Raw genomic sequence first — 21,419 nt, 5'->3', positions numbered from 1 at the left:
CCTGGAGCTTCCTACACCACCGTCTTCTGTGACATCCCGTCCCCAAGATTTAGATTTATTTTTTGCCCTGGTGGCCTCTTCTAGCCTGATAAATCTTTGTTTCAACAAGGTCAAGGTCACAGGGTAAATTCTTTGTGGGGTGGTTGGCTGCATTTTGTTTAAACTTCACAGATTTTACTACTGATCCTAATTTTTAATTTCACTAATGTGAAATTAAAACCCTCCTGGGTTCAAGTGATTCTTCTGCCTCAGCCTCTCGAGTAGCTGGGACTACAGGCATGTGCCAAACGCCCTACTAATTTTTGTATGTTTAGTAGAGACGGGGTTTCACCATGTTGGCCAGGATGGTCTTGATCTCTTGACCTCGTGATCCACCTGTCTCAGCCTCCCAAAGTGCTGGGATTAAAGACGTGAGCCACCGCACCCAGCCTACACACTTACGTAATCAAAAAAACAAACCCTGGGCCAGGTGTGGTGGCTCACGCCTGTAATCCCAGCACTTTCAGAGGCCAAGGCAGGCAGATCACTTGAGGTCAGGGGTTTGAGACCAGCCTGGCTAACATGGTGAAACCCCATCTCTAGTAAAAATGCAAAAAAACAGCCAAGCATCCTGGCACGTGCCTGTAATCCCAGCTACCCGAGAGCTGAGGCAGGAGAATTGCTTGAACCCAGGAAGCAGAGGTTGCAGTGAGCCCAGATTGAACCACCACCCCAGCCTGGGCAACAGAGGAAGACTCTGTCTCAAAACAAAAATCCAAACCAAACCAAACAAAACCCTGAATGTGATTATATACATAATTCAATTGTATTTGCTTCTGAAATGTATATAAATTTAAATTAGGCAGTCACTTTTTGTATATAATTTATATTTGAAAGCCACAAATGACCTATTTAAACTACCTTTTTCATAATTCAGTGAAACAGTGTCCTAGAAACATTTTTGTTTTCTCTGTTCTATTCTATAACCAACATTTTTTTTCAGTCAGGTCCAGGCTTGGTGAAAAAGAAACACTGGTCCTCTGCCCTCCACTTTCACTATCTTTTTTCCTCCGGTCAGAATAATCTCAAATTTACAATGTTAAAGTCAATCAGTTAGAGAACTATATCACATTTTTATTAGGATGCAAAGTTTTAAACTTTATCACAAAGAGGATGAATGTGGAGGCTTTCCATTTGAAGATAAAACTATTGGTTTTAAAATGTTTAAAAATTACAATGTTTCCGGCAGCTTCTTTTTGAGTTACTAACACACTCTAGTTATGGTTTGGTCAGCTAATCATTAGTTTCTGCTTTAAAACGTTCTAAATTCATGTTTTAATTTTGGAAAATAACAAGAGATGTTTGAGGGGTTATTTTCTGCTTAATGAAACATCTAGGAACATGTTTTATTCTAAGAAAGAATTCCACTTGCCTTTAAATGAATATATACCTTTTGACCAAACAACCAGATTTTCTTTTTTTTTTTTTCGAGAAAGAGTTTCACACCTGTTGCCCAGGCTGGAGTGCAGTGGTGAGATCTCGGCTCACTGCAACCTCCGCCGCCTGGGTTCAAGACACTGCACCGGGCCAGATTTTCTTGTTCTAGCAAAGGGACCCTCTTAAACTTCAAGAGGACTGCGGTGGTTGAGGCTGGGCAGCAAGGCATTACTGCAAATACTTTGCCACTGTTTTCTTTTCTTTTTTTGGCTTTCTGGAGAACGTTCTAGAAAAAGGTTTCTAGAACTTTCTCCCTCCTGGCCTGATAGTCGTTATTAGCATAGCCTCCCTTTCACTTTTCTTCTGCTTGGAGGAAATGAAGCTCCATGGGAACTTTCTCTTGAAACTTTCCAAGAGAAAAACAGAAAGGTTCTAAGCACTGAATGTGAATGAGGGGGATGAGCTTCAATTCTGAAGTGTTTCCAGCGTAAAACTGTCCTTTCTTTCCAGGGCCCGCTGTGGCTGTCACTTCAGAGTAGAGGTTGTCTGCGGAGAGACCCCTGACTCAGCTGCTGCCCGGCGGAGGCTCCGTCTCTGGCACAGGTAATGGCCTGCAGCTTGGTCTCCACCCAGCCCTGTCTGAGCAGGCCAGAGCGCCCAGGCTGTTTCAGTTCTCTCCTTCCGGACTCCTCGCGATCACCATCACCCTCTCTCCTCCCCACCCCGTCACCCCTCTCCCACACGTGTCCCTTTCTCCTCTTCCTCTGCGCCTGCTCTTCTCAGAAGTTAGCTTACGAAGCAAAGTTATAACTCTGAATTCCTGTTTTTCCAGTCATCCTCATGTGACAGGATGTCTCCTTAGTGGAGGCTTTCCCTAAATTCAGGAGCCCTTTAAAAGGGAGGGCTTCCTCTGTGGTTCTTTTCAGCTGGGCAGCTCTGAGAACTTGGATTAGGTGGAGGTGCAGTCAGGGAGACTCATTGTTTTGCTGCTTTGTTCCGCCCTCCTCTCCATCAGAGGAAGGAAAGGATAAACCCTGAGCCATGAGGCTACCTCTGCTCCTGGTTTTTGCCTCTGTCATTCCGGGTGCTGTTCAGCTACTGGGTAAGTCTTCTCTGCAGCAGGGGGCTTTCTGATTTGGGGGCTGGAACCATACCTTTGTGAGGAGGACACGCGGTTCACCTGCACCACGCAGCCCTGGGCTAAGCCTACTGGCTTCACCTGGCGGCCAGGCACGGAGGCCTGGAGCCGGAGGAGGGAGGAGGACGCGTCTCAGGTCTCCGTTGCTGCGTGGCCTGGAGCCCTGCAGACCCTCAGTCTCCTCCTGACTTCTCTCATCGCTCATTGTTCCTTCCCTGTTTTCTTCGTGCAAAAACTTCCTGCTCTGTGGTTTACTCTTTCTGGTTTTCAATTCACAGTATTTCTCTCTCATCACCAAGAAATGCCTTCTGAGTGTCTTTGGCTGGAAGGCGGGCAGCCCTGGTGTCTCCCCTCATCTTACTTAGGTCCAAGGATATAATCACACATCATCACCCCACAAGTGATTCTAAGCAGTTTCAACGCTCATTTTCTTTTTTTATTTTTCTGCTAGGATCATTCATACACTTGATTGTTGGAAAGTTCATCCTTATCTGTATTCTAGACTGTTCAAACTGCCGCATAAGCAGATCGATTCCTGTTTTTCTTCTTTTTTCTGGAGATTAGAGATTACTCATTAGGAACAGCTCCAGAGTTTTTCACATTTTCAAACACATTCTCCAGTCTGTCTTTTGTAATTCTCTAGACTCAATTGCTTAAACTTCAGGATGGCAGTGACTTGGGGGATTTTCATTCCTAGTTCTATTTGGAGATGCTATGGAAGAGATTTCAAATTCAATTTTCTGGTTTCCGATCCCCCTTTATGTCTATGAAATCAACAAACACTTGCAGAACGTGGTTTGTGCCTATGACCTACTCTATGCACTGATGTGATGGCGGGCAGGAAGTTTCCTAGGAAGAGAGTATTTTACTACCGCAAAGGGTAAATCGTAATAAGCATTGAGTAGTAGTGATGAGAAGAACACAAGTGAAGGCTTTGTGGTTTACACCCTGTCTCTCTCACTCACTAGCTTTGCCACCTTGGGCAGGCGACTTTCTTTGTGCTTTAGATTCCACATCTATAAAATGGAGAGAATAATGTTACCTGTCCTCATCAGTTCTTGTGACGATTCAATGAGTAACATTATGTGAAATGTTTAGAACAGAGTATGACCCATAGTAAGTGCCTTATAACTGTTAGCTATTAAAATCAGTGGCAGAAAAGAAGTATAAAAAAGACCCAATAAAAACAATAGATGAAATTAATTTTATTTTTATTTTTGAGACAGACTCTCAGTCTGTCACCCAGGCTAGAGTGCAGTGGCATGATCTTGGCTCACTGCAACCTCAGCCTCCTGAGTTCAAGCGATTCTTATGCCTTAGCCTCTGAAGTAGCTGGGATTACAGGCGTGCACCACCATGCCCAGCTGATTTTTGTATTTTAACAGAGATGGGGTTTCATCATGTTGGCCAGGCTGGTCTCGAACTCCTGACCTCAAGCAATCTGCCCTCCTCGGCTTCCCACAGGGCTGGGATTATAAGCGTGAACCACAGTGCCCAGCCCTGATTTTGTTAATATATTTTACTTCATCCAGTAACTTGGAAATATTATCACTTAACATTTAATCTATTTGGGATAATTTCCCATTTATTTCTTAAATTTAACTCTTCAATATCTGGGGTGTATTATATACTTACAGCACATCTCAATTCACACCAGTGTCATGTTAAGTGTACCATGGTCACATGAGGAAACTGGCTGTCATGTTGGGGAGCACAGATATGGTGACGAATTTTTTTTTTTTAGTTGTATTTAAACTTTTTATTTTTATTTTTTTTTTATTTGGAGACGGAGTCTTGCTCTGTCGTCAGGCTGGAGCACAGCAGCGCAGTCTCATCTCACTGCAACCTCCGCCTCCTGGGTTCAAGTGATTCTTCCGCCTCAGCCTCCCGAGTAGCTGGGACTACAGGCGTGTGCCAAACGCCCGACTAATTTTTGTATTTTTAGTAGAGACGGGGTTTCACCATGTTGGTCAGGATGGTCTTGATCTCTTGATCTCGTGATCCACCCGTCTCGGCCTCCCAAAGTGCTGGGATTAAAGGTGTGAGCCACTGCACCCAGCCTAAACTTTTTATTTTTATTTTATTATTATTTTTTATTGTACTTTAGATTCTGGGGTACACGTGCAGATCATGCAGGAATTGTTGCATAGGTACACACATGGCAATGTGGTTTGCTGCCTCCATCCCCCCGTCACCTACATTTGGCATTTCTCCCATGTTATGCCTCTCTGACCTCCCCACTCCCCCCCGCTGTCCCTCCCTTGGCCCCCCACAACAGACTCCAGTGTGTGATGCTTCCCTCCCTGTGTCTATGTGTTCTCACCGTTCAACACCTGCCTATGAGTGAGAACATGCTGTGTTTGATTTTCTGTTCTTGTGTCAGTTTGCTGAGAATGATGGTTTCCAGATTCAACCATGTCCCTACAAAGGACACGAACTCATCGTTTTTTATGGCTGCATAGTATTCCATGGTGTATATGTGCCACATTTTCCTTGTCCAGTCTATTGTTGATGGGCATTTGGGTTGGTTCCAGGTCTTTGCTATTGTAAACAGCGCCACAATGAACATACGTGTGCATGTGTCTTTGTAATAGAATGATTTATAATCCTTTGGGTGTATACCGAATCTTCTTTAAACTGACTCAGTAATGCTTCTAGCGAGAGTGTTTGTCAGTTTGCTCTGGAGTGTTTCACTCTTCCCGACAGCAGGATGCCCTCCTCTGACTAATGTCTTCCTCTTCATAGGCACAGATACCGGGGAGGGAAGGGGGATGCCGAAGATCTGTTTACTTGGAGAATAAACAAAGAAACAAAAACTTCAAGGGAGCCCCTTCCGGATTTTGTTTTTCACCTGAAAGCCTGTAATTTGTGTTGTTTTGTTTTTTGAGATGGGTTTCACTCTGTCACCCAGGCTGGAGTGCCGTGTTATGATCACGGCTCACTGCAGCCTTGACATCTGGGGTCATGCCATCCTCCCACCTCGGCCGGCTCCCAACTCCCCAGTAGCTGGAACTTCAGGCATGAGCCACCATGCCAGGCTAATTAAAAAGAAAAAAGGTCTATTTGTTTGTTTCTTTTGTTTTATAGAGACAGGGCCTCACTATCTTGCTCAGGTCATCTTAAATTTCTGGGCTCTGGTTATCCTCCCACCTTGGCCTCCCATAGTGCAGGATTATAGATGCGAGGCCCCACACCCAGCCTGCAACTCTTATTTTATCTCTTCTTGGCCCAAGAAATGTGTGATTAGAGGAATCTGTGTAAAAGCAGAGCACCTGCTTAGCATCAGGCTAAAGGTATTTGAAGCCTCATGACCTCTCCCCTTGCTTCCTGCCCAGTAGAAAACCCATGGGAAGGTCTCCCTACTTGCAATTGGTTTATTTATTTTCAACTCACAACCCTTCCTTCCACCTTTGGGAGAGCATCCCACAGCATTAGCACCATAAGTCTCTGTGGACAGCTGCTGACGGATGGGCTGGTTCTACCTGGAGGGGTCCAGGAGGCTGGAGGGTAACAGGGCTAGCTTCTCACTCTTCCTACTGGTGTTCTTGCTGTGCTGTCTTTTTAGCACTCAGCACCAACGTTTAGAGCTCAGTTGAGTTATAATCATGGCAGATGCACCATGAGAGCCAGTGGGACACAGAGGTTACACCACAGCAAAGACATCTAACTTGGAAATGGGAGGGTTTGGCTCACAGGTAGTGGTGTACTGGTAAACTTAACTGCTGTTCTAAGAAAGAATATAAAGGAAGCATTGATTTGATTTATGATGTTTACTGATTTCCGTATTGTAAATATTCCCACTATGGTTGATTTCAAACTACCGACTTGATACCACTGGGGGCAGAGTTGGAAGAGATGCCAATGGTAGGCTCTTACTAGCTGCTGCCATCGGGCCCAGGTCAATATGGAGCCTTTCTAGGCTCTGGGAAGACAGTTCAAACAGCAGACCAGGTGTCATGCAAAGCCTAGAACATCTGCAAAAAATGAAAATGAGAGACGTCATGGTGGACAGAGAAGGCTTAGAATCGTGGAGCATTAAGGCAGGAAAGAACTCGGAAACGATGCATCATTGACGTCATCACTTTATAGACGCAGCACAGGCTCAGGGAGGTAAAATGTCCAGAAGTGACTGTAGAGCAGGTAGAGGTAGATCCAGGTCTCTGCCCAGCAGCTTGTGCATTTCCACCTCTGCTTAGTTTCTTGCTGCGTTATTAGATCAAGTAAGTGCAAATTAGGTTATTCCTGTTGCCATCTGCGGGGCTCACATTTGGCTGGAAGGGATCCAGCTGTGTTTCTGACATGACATCACAGTAAAGGTATAATCCTGATACACCTCTATTTCACTTCCCTTATTGAAATGCTGAGAAAGATCATTATTATCATGTAATTATCATAGTAGTGGTTTTCACAATCACTCTTGAAAACTTTAATTCCAATATAAATGTATGTCTTAAGTAAAATCTTGATTCTTCAATGTATTTATTTTTTCACAAAACTGAATGAAGTGGGAGAAAAATACAAGCACCTTTATCCTTTTTGAATTTGTACTCCATCTTTCTCAGTGTTTTTATCTAGAAGGCTGAGTTAACTTTTATGCTGTGGAACATAAGGCTAGATTAGTTTTTTTTGAGACAGGGTATCACTCTGTCACCCAGGCTGGAGTGCAGTGGCACCATCTCAGCTCACTGCAACCTCCGCCTCCTGGGTTCAAGCAGTTCTCTGCCTCAACCTCCTGAGTGGCTGGGATTACAGGTGCATGCTACCATACCCTGCTAATTTTTTTTGTATTTTTAGTAGAGATGGGGTTTCTTGGCCAGGCTGGTCTTAAACTCCTGGGCTTAAGAGATTTGCTTACTTCGGCCTCCCAAAGTGCTGGGATTACAAGTGTGAGCCACAGTGCTCGACCTTAGATTTTGACAGTTGCATAACTTCTGGTTTAATCTATAAATATTGCGCATGAATAACTATAGTAGAAACTTAGACCTCAGGGGCCCATAACTTCCTATAAAGCAGATGGGAAGATGTCACTGTGTACCTTTCCCTAGGTGAGAAAGCTGAAACTCTAAAGATGAATGGGCTTGCAAAAGTCAGGTTGCCAGTAAGGACCAGAGCTAACTCTTCATTATGCTCTTCAGACTCTGAGGCTAAGAAGTAGACATGATTTACTAGCTGGAGTGTGCTGATCAGGGAAGATATAAATGTGGTTCAAATAACACTATGTTTCAGGAAGGACTTAGATCCCTTTTTCTGTATCAATTTTTTTTTAGACTTTTCACTTCAGGAGGGGGAAAGGAGGGAATTAGTATTTATCAAGTGTGTATTACATGCAAATGATATGCTGGGTGCTTTACGTAAATGATCTCATTTAGAAGTTTATGGTGTCTTTACCAGACAACATTATTACTCCCACTTTACAGATGAGGAAGTGGAGGCTAGAATGGCGAATAGTACTAAGGCTAAAAAATGGCGGAACCAGGATTTGATTGAAAGTCTATCAGCCCCAAAGAACATAACCCTCTGCACCACGCTACCAGCTTCCTGAGGCTGGAAATCCAGGGATTCGGTGTTCTCTGTCCCTCTGTCCCTTTTTTTTTCTTGAGACAGAGTCTTGCTCTGTTGCCCAGGCTGGAGTGCAGTGGCGCGATCTTGGCTCACCGCAACCTCCGCTTCCTGGTTTCAAGTAATTCTCCTGCCTTAGCCTCCTGAGTAGCTGGGATTACAGGCTTGCACTACCATGCCCCACTCATTTTTGTATTTTTAGTAGAGATGGGTTTCGTCATGCTGGCCAGGCTGGTCTTGAACTCCTGACCTCTGTTGATCCACCTGCCTTGCCCTCCCAAAGTGCTGGGATTACAGGCATGTGCTACTGTGCCTGGCTGGTACCCCTTTCTAGACTGCTGCGACAGTTCTCCACTTCTCATTTCATCCTATTCTGAAACATCTCACACTGTATGACTGATTTTGCCAAGTTAACAATAATAATAATAATGAACATGTATTAAGCGATTCCTGTGTTGGGAACTCTTTTAAGCACTTTATTTAGATGATCTCATTTCATTCTCACAACGATGAGGAGCTCCTGCTATTTCCCCCTTTATTTTACAGAAGGGGAAATGGAAGCACAGAGTAGTGTTGAACTTGGCCAAGGTCACACAGCCAGTGAGCAGCGGAATCTGTTACCTGGGAGCCAAACCCTAGAGCTCTGATTATGTCGTGATCAGACTGACGTGATACATACACGAGGTGAACTAATTAGAAGAAAGACCAGTGTAGCGCCGGCTTCTTACCTAGTAAAGGGTGTTATTTATCTATCTTTAGGAGTATCTGGGGAGGCTGGCATTCAGAGGCTGAAGAAATAGGAGTGAGAGGAGAAACTAGCTGGTAGAGAGGTAGGAGGATTCAGAATCCAGGACACAGGTAGGGCGGTTAGCAGGAGGAAGGAAGCCTCTTCTACCCACAAGGGAGTGAATGGCCCCAGTAAAGTGTAGATATTCGTATCTTTAAGGAGGTAGGAGGGAAGTTGGAAGAGTTTCTTGGCCTCTGTTCTCTCCTTGCAGTCAGACTCACCTGGGGTTCGTATTTTGTATTTTTCCAAATGACCAAATGCAATCACTTAAATCAATATATTCCCTGAATATTTTGGGTACGAATGAAGGATCAGAGTGACAAATGAAGTAATTTTCCATTTTTTTTCTTTCGTTCAACATTCCTTTCTCTCTCTTTTTTTTTTTTTTTTTGAGACGATGCCTCGCTCTGTTACCCAGGCTGGAGTGCAGTGGTGTGATCTCGGCTCACTGCAACCTTCGCCACATGGGTTCAGTGATTCTCCTGCCTCAATCCCAACTGTAGCTGGGATTACAGGCATGTGCCACCACATTGGCTAATTTTTGTATTTTTAGTAGAGATAGGGTTTTGCCGTGTTGGCCAGGCTGGTCTCGAACTCCTGACCTCAGGTGATCCTCCCACCCTGGCCTCTTGTTTAACATTTTTAAGCTTAAACTCTGACTGACAGCCCCCAGCTACCCTCAGCACCTGGGACAGCTTCTTGAATGGACTAGGTGCAGGGTAAATATTCATTTTTCACGTAATTTGGGTCTTTGGGGAAAACATATGCACATTTATTTAGCTGAGGCTGGTGAATGTATTTCTCAGTTTGGGTTCCCCAAGAAGCTGTCCTTGGACAGTTGCACTCTGGCTTGAGGGCAAGTTAGTTTATTTGGGAAGTGAGTCCAGGAAACACTGGCAGGGGAATGGGGAAGTGAGAGAGAAAGGGAAGGTGTGTGGGCAGCCAGTGACAGCTGTGGGCAATGGAGCTTCAGAGCTCTGGGTAATGGTGTGGAACGGGTGCCTCAAACTCATCCCATCCAAGGTGCAAGAGATTAAAGCCTCGAGCCTTTCTCCTTGGTCTGTGATAAAGGCCTCCTTGTACAGGACATTAATTTTCTGACCCGTCTAATTTGTGCCATGTTTCAGCCTAGAGGGCTCTGATAGCCATGAAAAGTCCCCAGGCCTAAAGACGTGGTGCCGCCATTTGAAGTGGGGCCTGCGTGCCCCACTCAGCGAAGGCCGAGGAGAAATAGTACAATTCTGGTGGCATCTGCTACAGCTCCTTGCTGCTTTTCCTCTTCTCCGGCTTCTCTGTCTTCCAGAAGTGAGTGTCTTTTATGTTTTAATGTCAGCATTTTATTTGCTGATGGAAAAATCTAAAAATGTAGAAGAAAATGTAGCACATTGTACTTATATCCCTAAACAAGCACCTTCAATAACCTAATTTTCTTTGCTAGTAGGCTTGGGGATTTAATGACTTGCTCAATGTTGTGGTATAATTTTAAAAATGCTTAAAAGAAAATCCAGGCCAGGCGCTGTGGCTCGCACCTGTAATCCCAGCACTTTGAGAGGCTGAGGCAGGTGGATCACTTGAGATCAGGAGTTCGACACCAGCCTGGCCAACATGGTAAAACCCTGTCTCTACTAAAAATACAAAAAGTATGCAGGTGCGGTGGCAGATGCCTGTAGTCCCAGCTACTCAGGAGGCTGAGGCACGAGAATTGCTTGAACCTCGGGGGAAGAGGTTGCAGTGAGCTGAGATTGTGCCTTTGTATTCCAGTGTGGGTGAAAGAGTGAGACTCTATCTCAAAAAAAAAAAAAAAAAGGAAAAGAAAAAGAAAATCTACCCCAGGCTACTGGATGTTTAGTCTTCAATCATTTTTAACCCGAGATATTGGATTGAAACTTACAGCTTCTTTACTACATGTATTTTGATATTTTTTGCCCTTGATATTTTTGCCCCTGAGTTAACTACAGCAGAGAGTGCTCAGTGTGGCCGGAAACTTCCCTCTTTCGTTTGTCTTTGTATTCTCATTTGCATAGTGTCTAGCATGTAGTCAATGTCTGTCAAATATTTGTTGAAAAATAAATGTGAGATTAGTAAGATCAAGTTAGGATGGAAGGAGAATTGCTGCAATTCTGGAAATAAATTTCTGATGTGTAAGCATTAAAAAAAAGAAACTCACGTATTAGATCCTACAAATGAGATTGCAGAGAAATGAAAACAGCAACCTAGCTGTGTCCATCCATTAATCTTTGCCAAATTTCTATTACAAAAACATAATTAGCATGGACAAAAATAGGATGTTTATAAATGTTAGTGTGATTAATACTGGTAAAAATGTCACAAGCTGTCTTTTGGCCAACATCTTGAATATGTCTTCAGAGGAAAAAGTATGACATTTTAAATCAGACACGTTGCAGAGACGATGTTAAAGCAAAACTTCATGCTGATTACTTGGGGAGAAGAATAACGCACTATGAACGTATCACCATAGGGTGGTAATTTTGCATTTCCTTGTATTGTCTGGCAAAGGCAATATCAAACTTTACACTGCTTCCCAATGGCAGAAGATAAATAAAGGAAACAAGAAGAGATAAGTATGTATTGAAATAGAACCTTTTCATTTTTAAGTTCTCTTTTCATAAGTATACACATTTCTAAATTGCTCTTCAGTAAAAATAAGCTTTTGGGGGGAAACAAATATTCAATACACCTGTAATCATTAATCTATTATTAAATAAATAATTTATCTGGGTTACTAGTCAAGATGCTTCCGATTTAGTAAATACTTTCATTCATTCAACTAATTATTTATTGAGAGATTATTTATGCTCCCCAAAGAGAGACTGCAGCTGTAAATCAGAAAGATCAAGCTTCCCTTCTCATGAAATTTACACTCTAGTAGGGGAATATGGACAGAACGCAAGTAAACAAATTAAAGGGCCGGGCAAGGTGGCTCATGCCTGTAATCCCAGCACTTTGGGAGGCTGAGGTGGGCGGATCACCTGAGGTCAGGAGATCAAGACCATCCTGGCCAACACGGTGCAACCCTGTTTCAAAATAAAAGCACAAACAAACAAAACAAATTAAAGAAGAAATATATTTTGAGATGGTTATGTATATTATATGGTAAATAAAAGAATAAAATGAGTTAAGATGGTTAGCCTGTTAAGATGTTGACCCTTGACTGGGCATGGTGGCTCACGTCTGTAGTCCTGGCACTTTGGGAGGCTGAGGGGGGCAGATTTCTTGAGGTCAGGAGTTCAAGACCAGCCTGGCCAACATGGTGAAATTCCATCTCTAGTAAAAATACAAAAATTAGCTGGGTGTGATGGTATGCACCTGTAATCCCAGCTACTCGGGAGGCTGAGGCAGGAGAATTGTTTGAACTCGGAGACGGAAGTTGCAGTGAGCCAAGATGGCACCACTGCACTCCAACCTGAGTGACAGCAAGGTCTGTCTCAAAAAAAAAAAAAGGAAAGTTGACACTTGAGCTGTGACCTTAGTGAGCATCCCAAGAAGAAGGAACTCAAAACATGAAGTTACTAATGTGGAAGTGAGCCTGGAGGGTTTGAGGCCCTGAAAGGTGCATAGTTGGTGGTGAGGGCAGATAGGTCACTGGTCTGAATCATGTCTTTTCTAATAGGCAATAATATAGAAGATTGATGTATTTTTCCTGGGTACTCTGGTATCCTTTTGCAGGGTTTAAGTTGTTGCGGACTTGTGGTTAGAAACCCAATCTCCTTCCCAACCCGAAAACCTCTCCATAAAGGTAGATGAGAAAGAAAAGGATTTTATTATTGAGTGAGCATTCACCCACAATGTGGTGTACATCATAGATAGTCTGCGATAGTGATGGTGAAAACAGAAAGAAAATTCACTCTTTTAGGTAGCTCAGTGAAGACCAACTATTATATTAGGTAGGTTTTGCAATTTGGCATCAGGAGATGTCAGGCCCCGCCCCTCCGAGAAAATTGGGAGATCAGGTGTTATCTTTTTTGATGATTCCGTTTTCAATAGAGAAACACTAGGGCCGGCTCATGGTGGCTTGGTTTGGGGTGGTAAAAATGGAGTTGGAGAAAAGAGAATGAATTAGGGTATGTGTAAGACTTAGAGTTCTGTGTGTGTGTATACACAGAAAGGGGAGAGAAGACGGTGGAGAGAGAGAGTTATTTAAGAACTTGGCTCACACATTTGTAGAAGCTGGCAAGTCCAAACCCTGCAAGGGTAGAGGGGTAGGGGGGAAACTCAGGAGAGAGTTGAAACTGCAGTTTGAGTCTAAAGCAGCCTAGAGCTGGGTAAGGTGGCCCATGCCTGTAATCTCAGCACTTTGGAAGGTTGAGGTGGGAGAATCACTTGAGCCCAGGGATTTGAGACCAACCTAGGCAACAAAGTGAGACTTCTGTCTCTACTAAAAATAAAAATATTAGCTGGGCATGGTGGCACAGGTCTGTAGTCCCAGCTACTCGGGAGGCTGAGGTGGGAGGATCGCTCGAGCCCAGGAATTCAAGGCTGCGGTCAGCTGTGATTGCACCACTTCACTCCAACTTGGGCGACGGAGCAGGATCCTGTCTCAAAAACAAATGAACAAACAAGAACAAAAGTAAAACAGTCCAGAGGCAGAATTCCTTCTTTGGGGAATTCTCCCTCCTCCTTCTTACTCAGTTTTTTTCTTAAGATCTTCACCTGATTGGATGAGGCCCACCCACATTGAGACCTGTGAACTGCTTTACTCAAAGTGGCCGATTAAAATGATTATCTCATCTTTAAAAAAATCACCTTCATAGCAATATCCAGTCTGGTCCTTGATCAAATATCTGAGTGCCAAGACCCAGCCATGCTGACACATAAAATTAACCACTGCGGTGTATTTTTGGGTAGAGCCGGTAGATTTCACTATTGTCTTAGAATGCAAAAACAAGCTGAAAATCCAGGAATACTCCTAGGTTTTTAGCTTATGGATTTTGGGGGATGGTGGTACCAAGAATGTGAAAGAAGTTTGGATTTACTCATTAAATGCTGCCTTACTTAGAGCGAAATTAAGATGGACTGCAGATAAAAAGTAGGCATGTGAAAGTCAAATAAGTATAAAAACATCGGAAGGAGGAACACTATTCATTCATAAAGAATTTTGAACGCCTTGTCTTTTTTTTTTTTTGAGACGGAATCTTGCCCTGTTGCCCAGGCTGGAGTGCAATGGTGTGACCTTGGTTCACTGCAACCTCTGCCTCCAGGGTTCAAGTGATTCTCCTGCCGCAGCCTCCCTAGTAGCTGGGATTACAGCTAATTTTTTGTATCTTTATTAGAGACGGGGTTTCACCATGTTGGCCAGGCTGGTTGCGAACTCCTGACCTCATGATCCACCCACCTCAGCCTCCCAAAGTGCTGGGATTATAGACATGAGCCACTGAGCCCAGCCTTGAATGCCTTCTTTTAAAAAACTGGTTACCAACTGGTGAATTGACTGAATTTGACCAGTTAATAAGACTGTTGTTTGACAATACAATGAAAATTGCCAAAGTATAAGGTGGAAGATATGTTTATTATTATTAACAATGAGGTATTACTAAGAAAAGCTATCTATCTGAAAAGTGGAAGATAAGTTCAGGGTAAAAAAAAAAAAGTAGGTGGAATAACACAAACAAATTACCTTAAATTTAGAGGCTGGTACAGTTGAGCTTACAAATATCTGTGGCAACATTTTCAGAGTTCATTACTTTTTGAGATTAGAGAAGTTATTTTACCTTTGCATAAAGTGAATGATCATAGTCACTGTTTTTTAAAAAATTGTTTTTATTTTCCTATTTCCTGTGTTTCATTGTGAGCAAAGCCCTATATTATAAAAATTCTTATTTTATTGGCAAGGCAGAAAATTACTCATTTTGTCCCACTAGTGTACAAGCTGTTACAAGATGAGATCAAGTGTGGAAAGAAGCTCAGCTAAACAGGAGGAGATTGGAGCAGGTATTGCGTGTTCAGTGGACAGATGTCAACTTCACAGAAGCCAGTGAAGGCAGATGTCTGGGTCCAGGCTTTATTGAGTTCCGATTCCAAGAAATCAAAGCAGTGCGAATGAGAAACCCTGTAGAGAAGCCCAGGCAGATGTTTGAAGTTGCAAAGAACCAGGAACGCATGTAGGATAGAGGCAGGAGGTCTGGAGCTAGTGTGGACAAGAGCATATCAGGAGAAAATAATCTTTTGAGGCAAACATTTATTATAAGCTTTAAGTTTATGGGTCTAGAACTGATCTCAGAGTATAAGTGGTGCTGACCTCACTGAGGCATTCAGAACAGGAAATAGAATATGGCTTGCGAGAATGCTTTGGAAATGCTGAAGGATTCTACTAGTGGCATGACTGTAACTTTGTTTGATTTCACTGGAATTATTTAATTAAAAATAATGAGCTCATTTAGTCAGAACCTCAGACATCTGTACTGCTACCAGATCATTTGGAAAGAACAAGGTGAGTATGTGGAATTGAGGAAAACTTCACAAGATGAGTTGAATTTATGTTTATGTCATGAAATTAAAGCACTCAATTACTTTCATTTCTATATTCCTTACAAAGAAAAAAGAGAAAACTTTACATGAATTCAATTTTGATTTAAAGGAAAAAAATATGCTTACCAGATCCTTTTTTCCTCTTTTGCAAGAGGAAGTTCCATTTTGCCAGCTAGCAGCTATGTGCTGTTAAGTATAAATCATCTTAGCATATTTACTTAAATCACCAGTTCCAAATTACAAATATAAAAAGTGTTATTTTTAAAGTTATACTCATAAAATATTATCTCCAATGATATAAAACTTACATTTATTTATTCTTTATTGCAAACTTCACTATGAAACTTTTAAACACATTTTGTTAGATTAAGCATGCCAAAGAGATGAAAGTTAACATAATATGATGAATACTCATTTATCTCTAGGTGCATCTCTAAGATACCTATTGTTGGAAGGCCAAACAAAATAAAACAAAAAAACTTGTCGAGTTGACCTGACCTGGGCTAACTAGAAAGCATTTAGTTCAAAAATTTGCAGGACGTAAAATGATGCTAATATTATCTAAATTAAAAATATTCTTAAAATTAAAAAAATAAACCCCTAGTGTTATTTATAATGAGAGTAATTATGTATAGGTTTCACCTCTGTATCTCAAAGGGTGTTGAGATGTATCACACTTCAAAATCCTATTCTAGTCCTGGCGAGGCGGCTCTCGCTTGTAATCCTAGCTCTTTGAGAGGCCGAAGTGGGAGGATTGCTTGAAGCTAGGAATTCCAGACCAGTCGGGGCAGCACAGTGAGGCTCTATCTCTACAAAAAATAAAAAATTAGTTGGGTATGGTGGTGCAAGCCTGTAGTCCCAGCTACTTGGGAGGCTGAGGCAGGAGGATCACTTGAGATGAGAAGTTAGAAGCTGCAGTGAGCCATGATTGCACCACTACACTCCAGCCTGAGCAACAGAGTGAGACCTTGTCCCTTAAAAACAACAAACAGGTCGGGTGCGGTGGCTCACGCCTGTAATTCCAGCACTTTGGGAGGCTGAGGTGGGTGGATGATAAGGTCAAGAGATCAAGACCATCCTGACCAACTTTATGAAACCCCATCTCTACTAAAAATACAAAAATTAGTTGGGCTTGGTGGCATGCGCCTGTAGTCCTAGCTACTCTGGAGGCTGAGGCAGAATCGCTTGAACCTGGGAGGTGGAGGTTGCAGTGAGCTGAGATCACACCACTGCACTCCAGCCTGGTGACAGAGCGAGACTGCATTTCAAAAACAAAGAAACAAACACCTTTTCTAGGACATACATGCATTTAATTTTACAGTTTATTGTATTCACATTACCCAAATGTTCTTTTCTCAGTTGATATGATTCCCTTCTGTTACCTGTCTTGTATGTTCACTTGTGGACAATCCTTGGGCATGTAAGGTGGACCTTTCCATGAGACTCCTCATAGTGAACAAGGACATTTTGAGGACATCCAGCTGAGTGCTGGCACCTTAGCAGGCCCTCAGTCCAGGTTCTCCCTCCAGCTTCAGTGATCCTCAAAGAAAACTGGCCCAGGGACAGTTATCGTGACCATTTCTCCTACAATCCTAAGTCTTTAGGGAAATGGAAGAGTTGGAAACTTTTGACCTAAAGTATTGTGCTTGTTACATGAATCCACATAACCATGCTTGCTTCTCCTTCCTTTCCTGCTTCTTTCTTTTTAAACAGACACCAGGCAGTTTTTAATCTATAATGAAGATCACAGGCGCTGTGTGGAAGCAATAAATCCCAGTGCAGTCCAAACTGCGGCTTGCAACCAGAATGCTGAATCACAGAAATTCCGATGGGTGTCCGAGTCTCAGATTATGAGTGTTGCATTTAAATTATGCCTGGGAGTGCCATCCAAAACTGACTGGGTTCCTGTCACTCTCTATGCCTGCGATGCAAAAAGTGAATTTCAGAAATGGGAGTGCAAAAATGACACACTTTTGGGGATCAAAGGAGAAGATTTATTTTTTAACTATGGCAATAGACAAGAAAAGAACATTATGCTCTACAAGGGATCAGGTTTATGGAGCAGGTGGAAGATCTATGGAACCGCAGACAATTTATGCTCTAGAGGTTATGAAGGTAAGATGCTTGGAATTTTTACCTTTGCGCTGAAATTTTCTCATCTTCTTGGTTGGAACCTAATTCAAGAACATAAACATGTTCTTGTTTGGTGTGTACTAGAAATATCAATTGATCGCATTCTTTGTGTTTTCAACTATTCTGTAGAACTATTCTGAGAACATGCTGGTGAATAAATGTGGTGAAAGGTCCTGACTGATACTTCAGCTATTTTAATAAATGGAAAGGCATTTTTTTTTTTTTTTTTTGAAATGGAGTCTTGCTCTGTCACCCAGGCTGGAGTGCAGTAGCATGACCTCAACTCACTGCAGCCTCTTCCTCCCAGGTTCCAGTAATTCTCCTGCCTCAGCCTCCTGGGTAGCTGGGATTACAGGTTCATGCCACCAGGCCCGGCTAATGTTTGTATTTTTAATAGAGACGGGGTTTCACCATGTTGGCCAGGCTGGCCTCGAACTCCTGACCTCAAAAGATCCTCCCACCTCAGCCTCTCAAAGTGCTGGGATTACAGGCATGAGCCACGGTGCCCAGCTGGGAAGGCATTCTTTTAACTTTCTCTAAGGTTTTATTTTTTAACTATGGGCTACATTTTTCGGAAAATAATTTTCACTGTAGTCTTTGACCCAAAGCCTTCTATTTAACATTATAAAATTGTAGTGACAAATAAATTTAGCCAAATATTTCTTTTCCTTTAAATTATCCCTGGAAAAATGATCCATAGAACATTCTTTCCCAATTCAGATTGCCTAAAATTAAATCTTGGCAGATCCTTTGACAATGTGGCATTCTAAATGTTTTTGATTTATTTTGTCAAGTTATGGGTATTTAGAGACTGTAATAATCCAAAGATTATAAAATCTGAGGAATTAGCTTGTAAACTAATATGCAGTCTGTTTAGGTAGCCATCAGAGAAGGTGATACCACTAATGCAATGGGAGGAATCTTCTTATATTTAGTTGGCTTCTTGACCTCTTGAAGGTTGAAAAAATCAGAATATTTGATTCTTTCTTATATTGACCAAATTTCATTATCTGGTGGCTGCACGAAAACAAGACAAAATACAAAGCAACTTGAAGCCTTTTTACAAAGACTGGTCTCTTGAGTCAGATGATGTTATAATCACATTTTAGGTTTGGACACTTGGTTATTGTGAAGTGTTATCTAGAACAACCTCCAGGTCAGAGAAAGAGCCTGCTTTTGGGGACGAGAGATAACCTGTTTCCAAAATTGCTATGTTACTGGGCTACTAAGATTGGCTGAACCTAGCTCGTCTCAGCTAAGACTGAGCATAGCAATTTAGTTCTTTGTAAGGAGATAATTTGTGAGCTTTCTATTTTCCATCTATATACAGAAGAGGGGAGAGTAGGGATTGAAGTAGGAAGAGAGAAGGGCTCAGCAATAAGTTATTTTGAAGCATTTTTCAAACGTAATATAGGTTTAGAAGTGATATGAGAGGCAACCTAAGTGAACACAGAAAAACCTGTCAGGAAAAACTCCGCGGAAAATTACAAGGAAGGATAAGGGTGGAGTAAACTTGACTGAGTCAAATTCCACAGATGGGACAGTTGTGCTAATTGAGGTTTTATTTTTTAACTATGGGCCACATTTTTCAGAAAATAATTTTCATTGTGGACTTTGACCCAGTACCTCCTATTTAACATTATAAAGTTGTAGAGATAAATACATTTACCTAAATATTTTTTCCTTTAAGTTATCCCTGGAAAGATGATCCATAGAACATTCTTTCCCAATTTGGATTGCCTAAAATTCAATTTCAGCAGAGCCCTTGACAGCATGGGATTCTAAATGTTTCTGATTGAAGAGTTTCACTTGAGGAAGATTGATGCTAAAAAATCAAATTTCTATTTTATTTTAAAGTACATTATTATACTTCCTTCACCCTCTACCATTTCTGTTTCCCCACTGACTTTGAGACAAATATGCGTAGCGTTTGGGCTAGTGGTTCTCAAACTTTAATATGTTTAAGAATCACTTGGAAAGTTTGTTAAAAATGCAGATCCTGAGCTCCTCCTTCTACTAGATTCTGAATATACAGATCGAGGAAAAGCCCAGGAATCTATTCAATGATTTCCATGAAGACCTGGGTGATTCCGCGGCATAGGATCCATTGAGTAGGTTTTGCATACTCTCCAAAGATCTCCCAGCACTTAAGATAATCCGGTCAGAGGTTCTAGCTCCTCAGAGTGACCATGAGATTGGGAAGACACGTTAGAACTGAAGACAGTGTCCAGGGCATGTATTGTAGGGTCTCTTTATCTCTGATGAGCACTTGGGGGAAGGGGTGGAATGGTGGAACTGTTTGAAAAATAGGAATTATTTCAGAAGAAGAATGAGAATTGTAGACTTAGATGGATTTGATGGTTGTTTGGAAGTTCAGACTGCAAGAAGAGTAAACTGACTGCAATTACATGACGTGTCAGTGAGGTAGTTGGGGTTCTTTTGGTCTTATCAGTGTTGAGTGTATAGAATGGCTCAGTCATTATTAGATAGAGTTAGTTAATAAAGCTGGCAGGTGTGGTAGCTCACGCCTATAATCCCAGCACTTGGGAGGCTAAGGCGAGAGGATTGCTTGATTTCAGGAGTTCAAGACCAGGTTGGGCAACATAGTGAGACCTAAACAAAATTTAAACATAAGCTTGGCACTGCGGTGTGCACCTGTAGCCCAGGTACTCAGGAGGCTGAGGTGGGAGGGTTACTTGAGCCCAGGTGATTGAGGCTACGGTAAGCCATAATTGCACCACCTACTGTAGCCTGTGTGACAGAGTGAGATCCTGTCTCAAAAATAACATAAGTAAATAAAGCTATATCTCATTGGGATCCATAAATCGCCAGCACTGAAAATTTATTGGCTAATGATGAACAGTACAACTAACCCCAAGGTGGTCTTAACTGGTTTCCTTTGTACGAAGAAATAGTTATCCCTGTGACTAAGAATGGCGCAATTAGTCCTGAATACAGCTTGTTCCTTACAAAATATATGACTCAGAGACCATTCCCATAACTTAGTGGAACTAAAGCTAGAATAGCATTTTAAAGTTTTTAAAAACTAGGTTAATTACAGGCGTGAGCCGCTGCACCCAGCTAAGAACTTTTTCAAGTCATGGAATCTACAAAACGTGATAAAGAATTCCTACCTAGGATAACTTCTGAATATCAATTGGCCAAATCAAATATCAAGAGGTCAAATGCTTTAATGTAAAAGGTTGTTATTTCTACAAAGATGGAGACTTGAGCCATACTCCACGATGTAGCTATGTGCATTGTTTGGTTCTTAGTGGAGAGATGAGCTTCTTTAACCTTTTTGACTTAAGCCAAACCATAATTAACAATGATTCTATATTTGTTTCGATTAACATTTCTAGCTGAACCCAGAGCTTCCCACTTAATCTGTTGGCCTTCACTTGTTGAAAAGAAAAACCTCGATTGCAGATGGTATCTAACAGTTTTGAGTGGTTTCTTTTTATGATGTAGATTAGAGAACAGTGCCAAAATGTCTATCCTTCCTTTTGGTTGTTGAGATACTCATAGAAGGCTGACTTGACGAGAAGTGGTTGGAGGGGATTTAAGTATTGACTGTGTGTTTGAGCTACACAGCTTTAAGGTTATTTTTAATCTAGAGATTCTATAGTTCCATGATTCCAATCAAGAGAAAGAACAACCTCTTTGTTTCGGAGGAAATGCAGAAGTTAAAGGTGGTGTCAATAGAGGAAGGAGGAAAAGACAGCGGAAGATAAAGTGGTACTATGAGTTGTTAGTACCACTTTAACTAGTACCGTTTCACTTTTCACTGTTGTTAGTACCACTTCGAATTGTACCATTGGAACATTTCCAAATGGTACAACTTAACAAATGAGTACCATTTGAAAATGTTCCAAAACAGAGTGGAAATGCAGTGGTGCT

General features: G+C 42.0%; 1 protein-coding gene across 1 annotated transcript in view; it reads left to right on the top strand.

The window, feature by feature from the left end:
• The first annotated feature begins 2,207 nt into the window (after positions 1–2,207).
• MRC1 (mannose receptor C-type 1) overlaps positions 2,208–21,419 on the top strand; it is a 104,511-nt gene continuing 85,299 nt past the window's right edge. Inside the window, exons 1-2 of the mRNA XM_064368391.1 lie at positions 2,208–2,518; positions 17,100–17,501. Of these exons, the coding sequence (XP_064224461.1) occupies positions 2,458–2,518; positions 17,100–17,501 (463 nt within the window). The 5' untranslated portion in view covers positions 2,208–2,457. The remainder of the gene's footprint in view (positions 2,519–17,099; positions 17,502–21,419) is intronic.

This window comes from Aotus nancymaae, unplaced genomic scaffold (assembly GCF_030222135.1).
Source record: "Aotus nancymaae isolate 86718 unplaced genomic scaffold, 86718_ANA_hifiasm-v0.15.2.pri h1tg000077l, whole genome shotgun sequence".
NCBI classification, from domain to species: domain Eukaryota; kingdom Metazoa; phylum Chordata; class Mammalia; order Primates; family Aotidae; genus Aotus; species Aotus nancymaae.
Note: the sequence above shows the minus strand (reverse complement) of the source record. Positions and strands in the feature narration are given on the sequence as shown.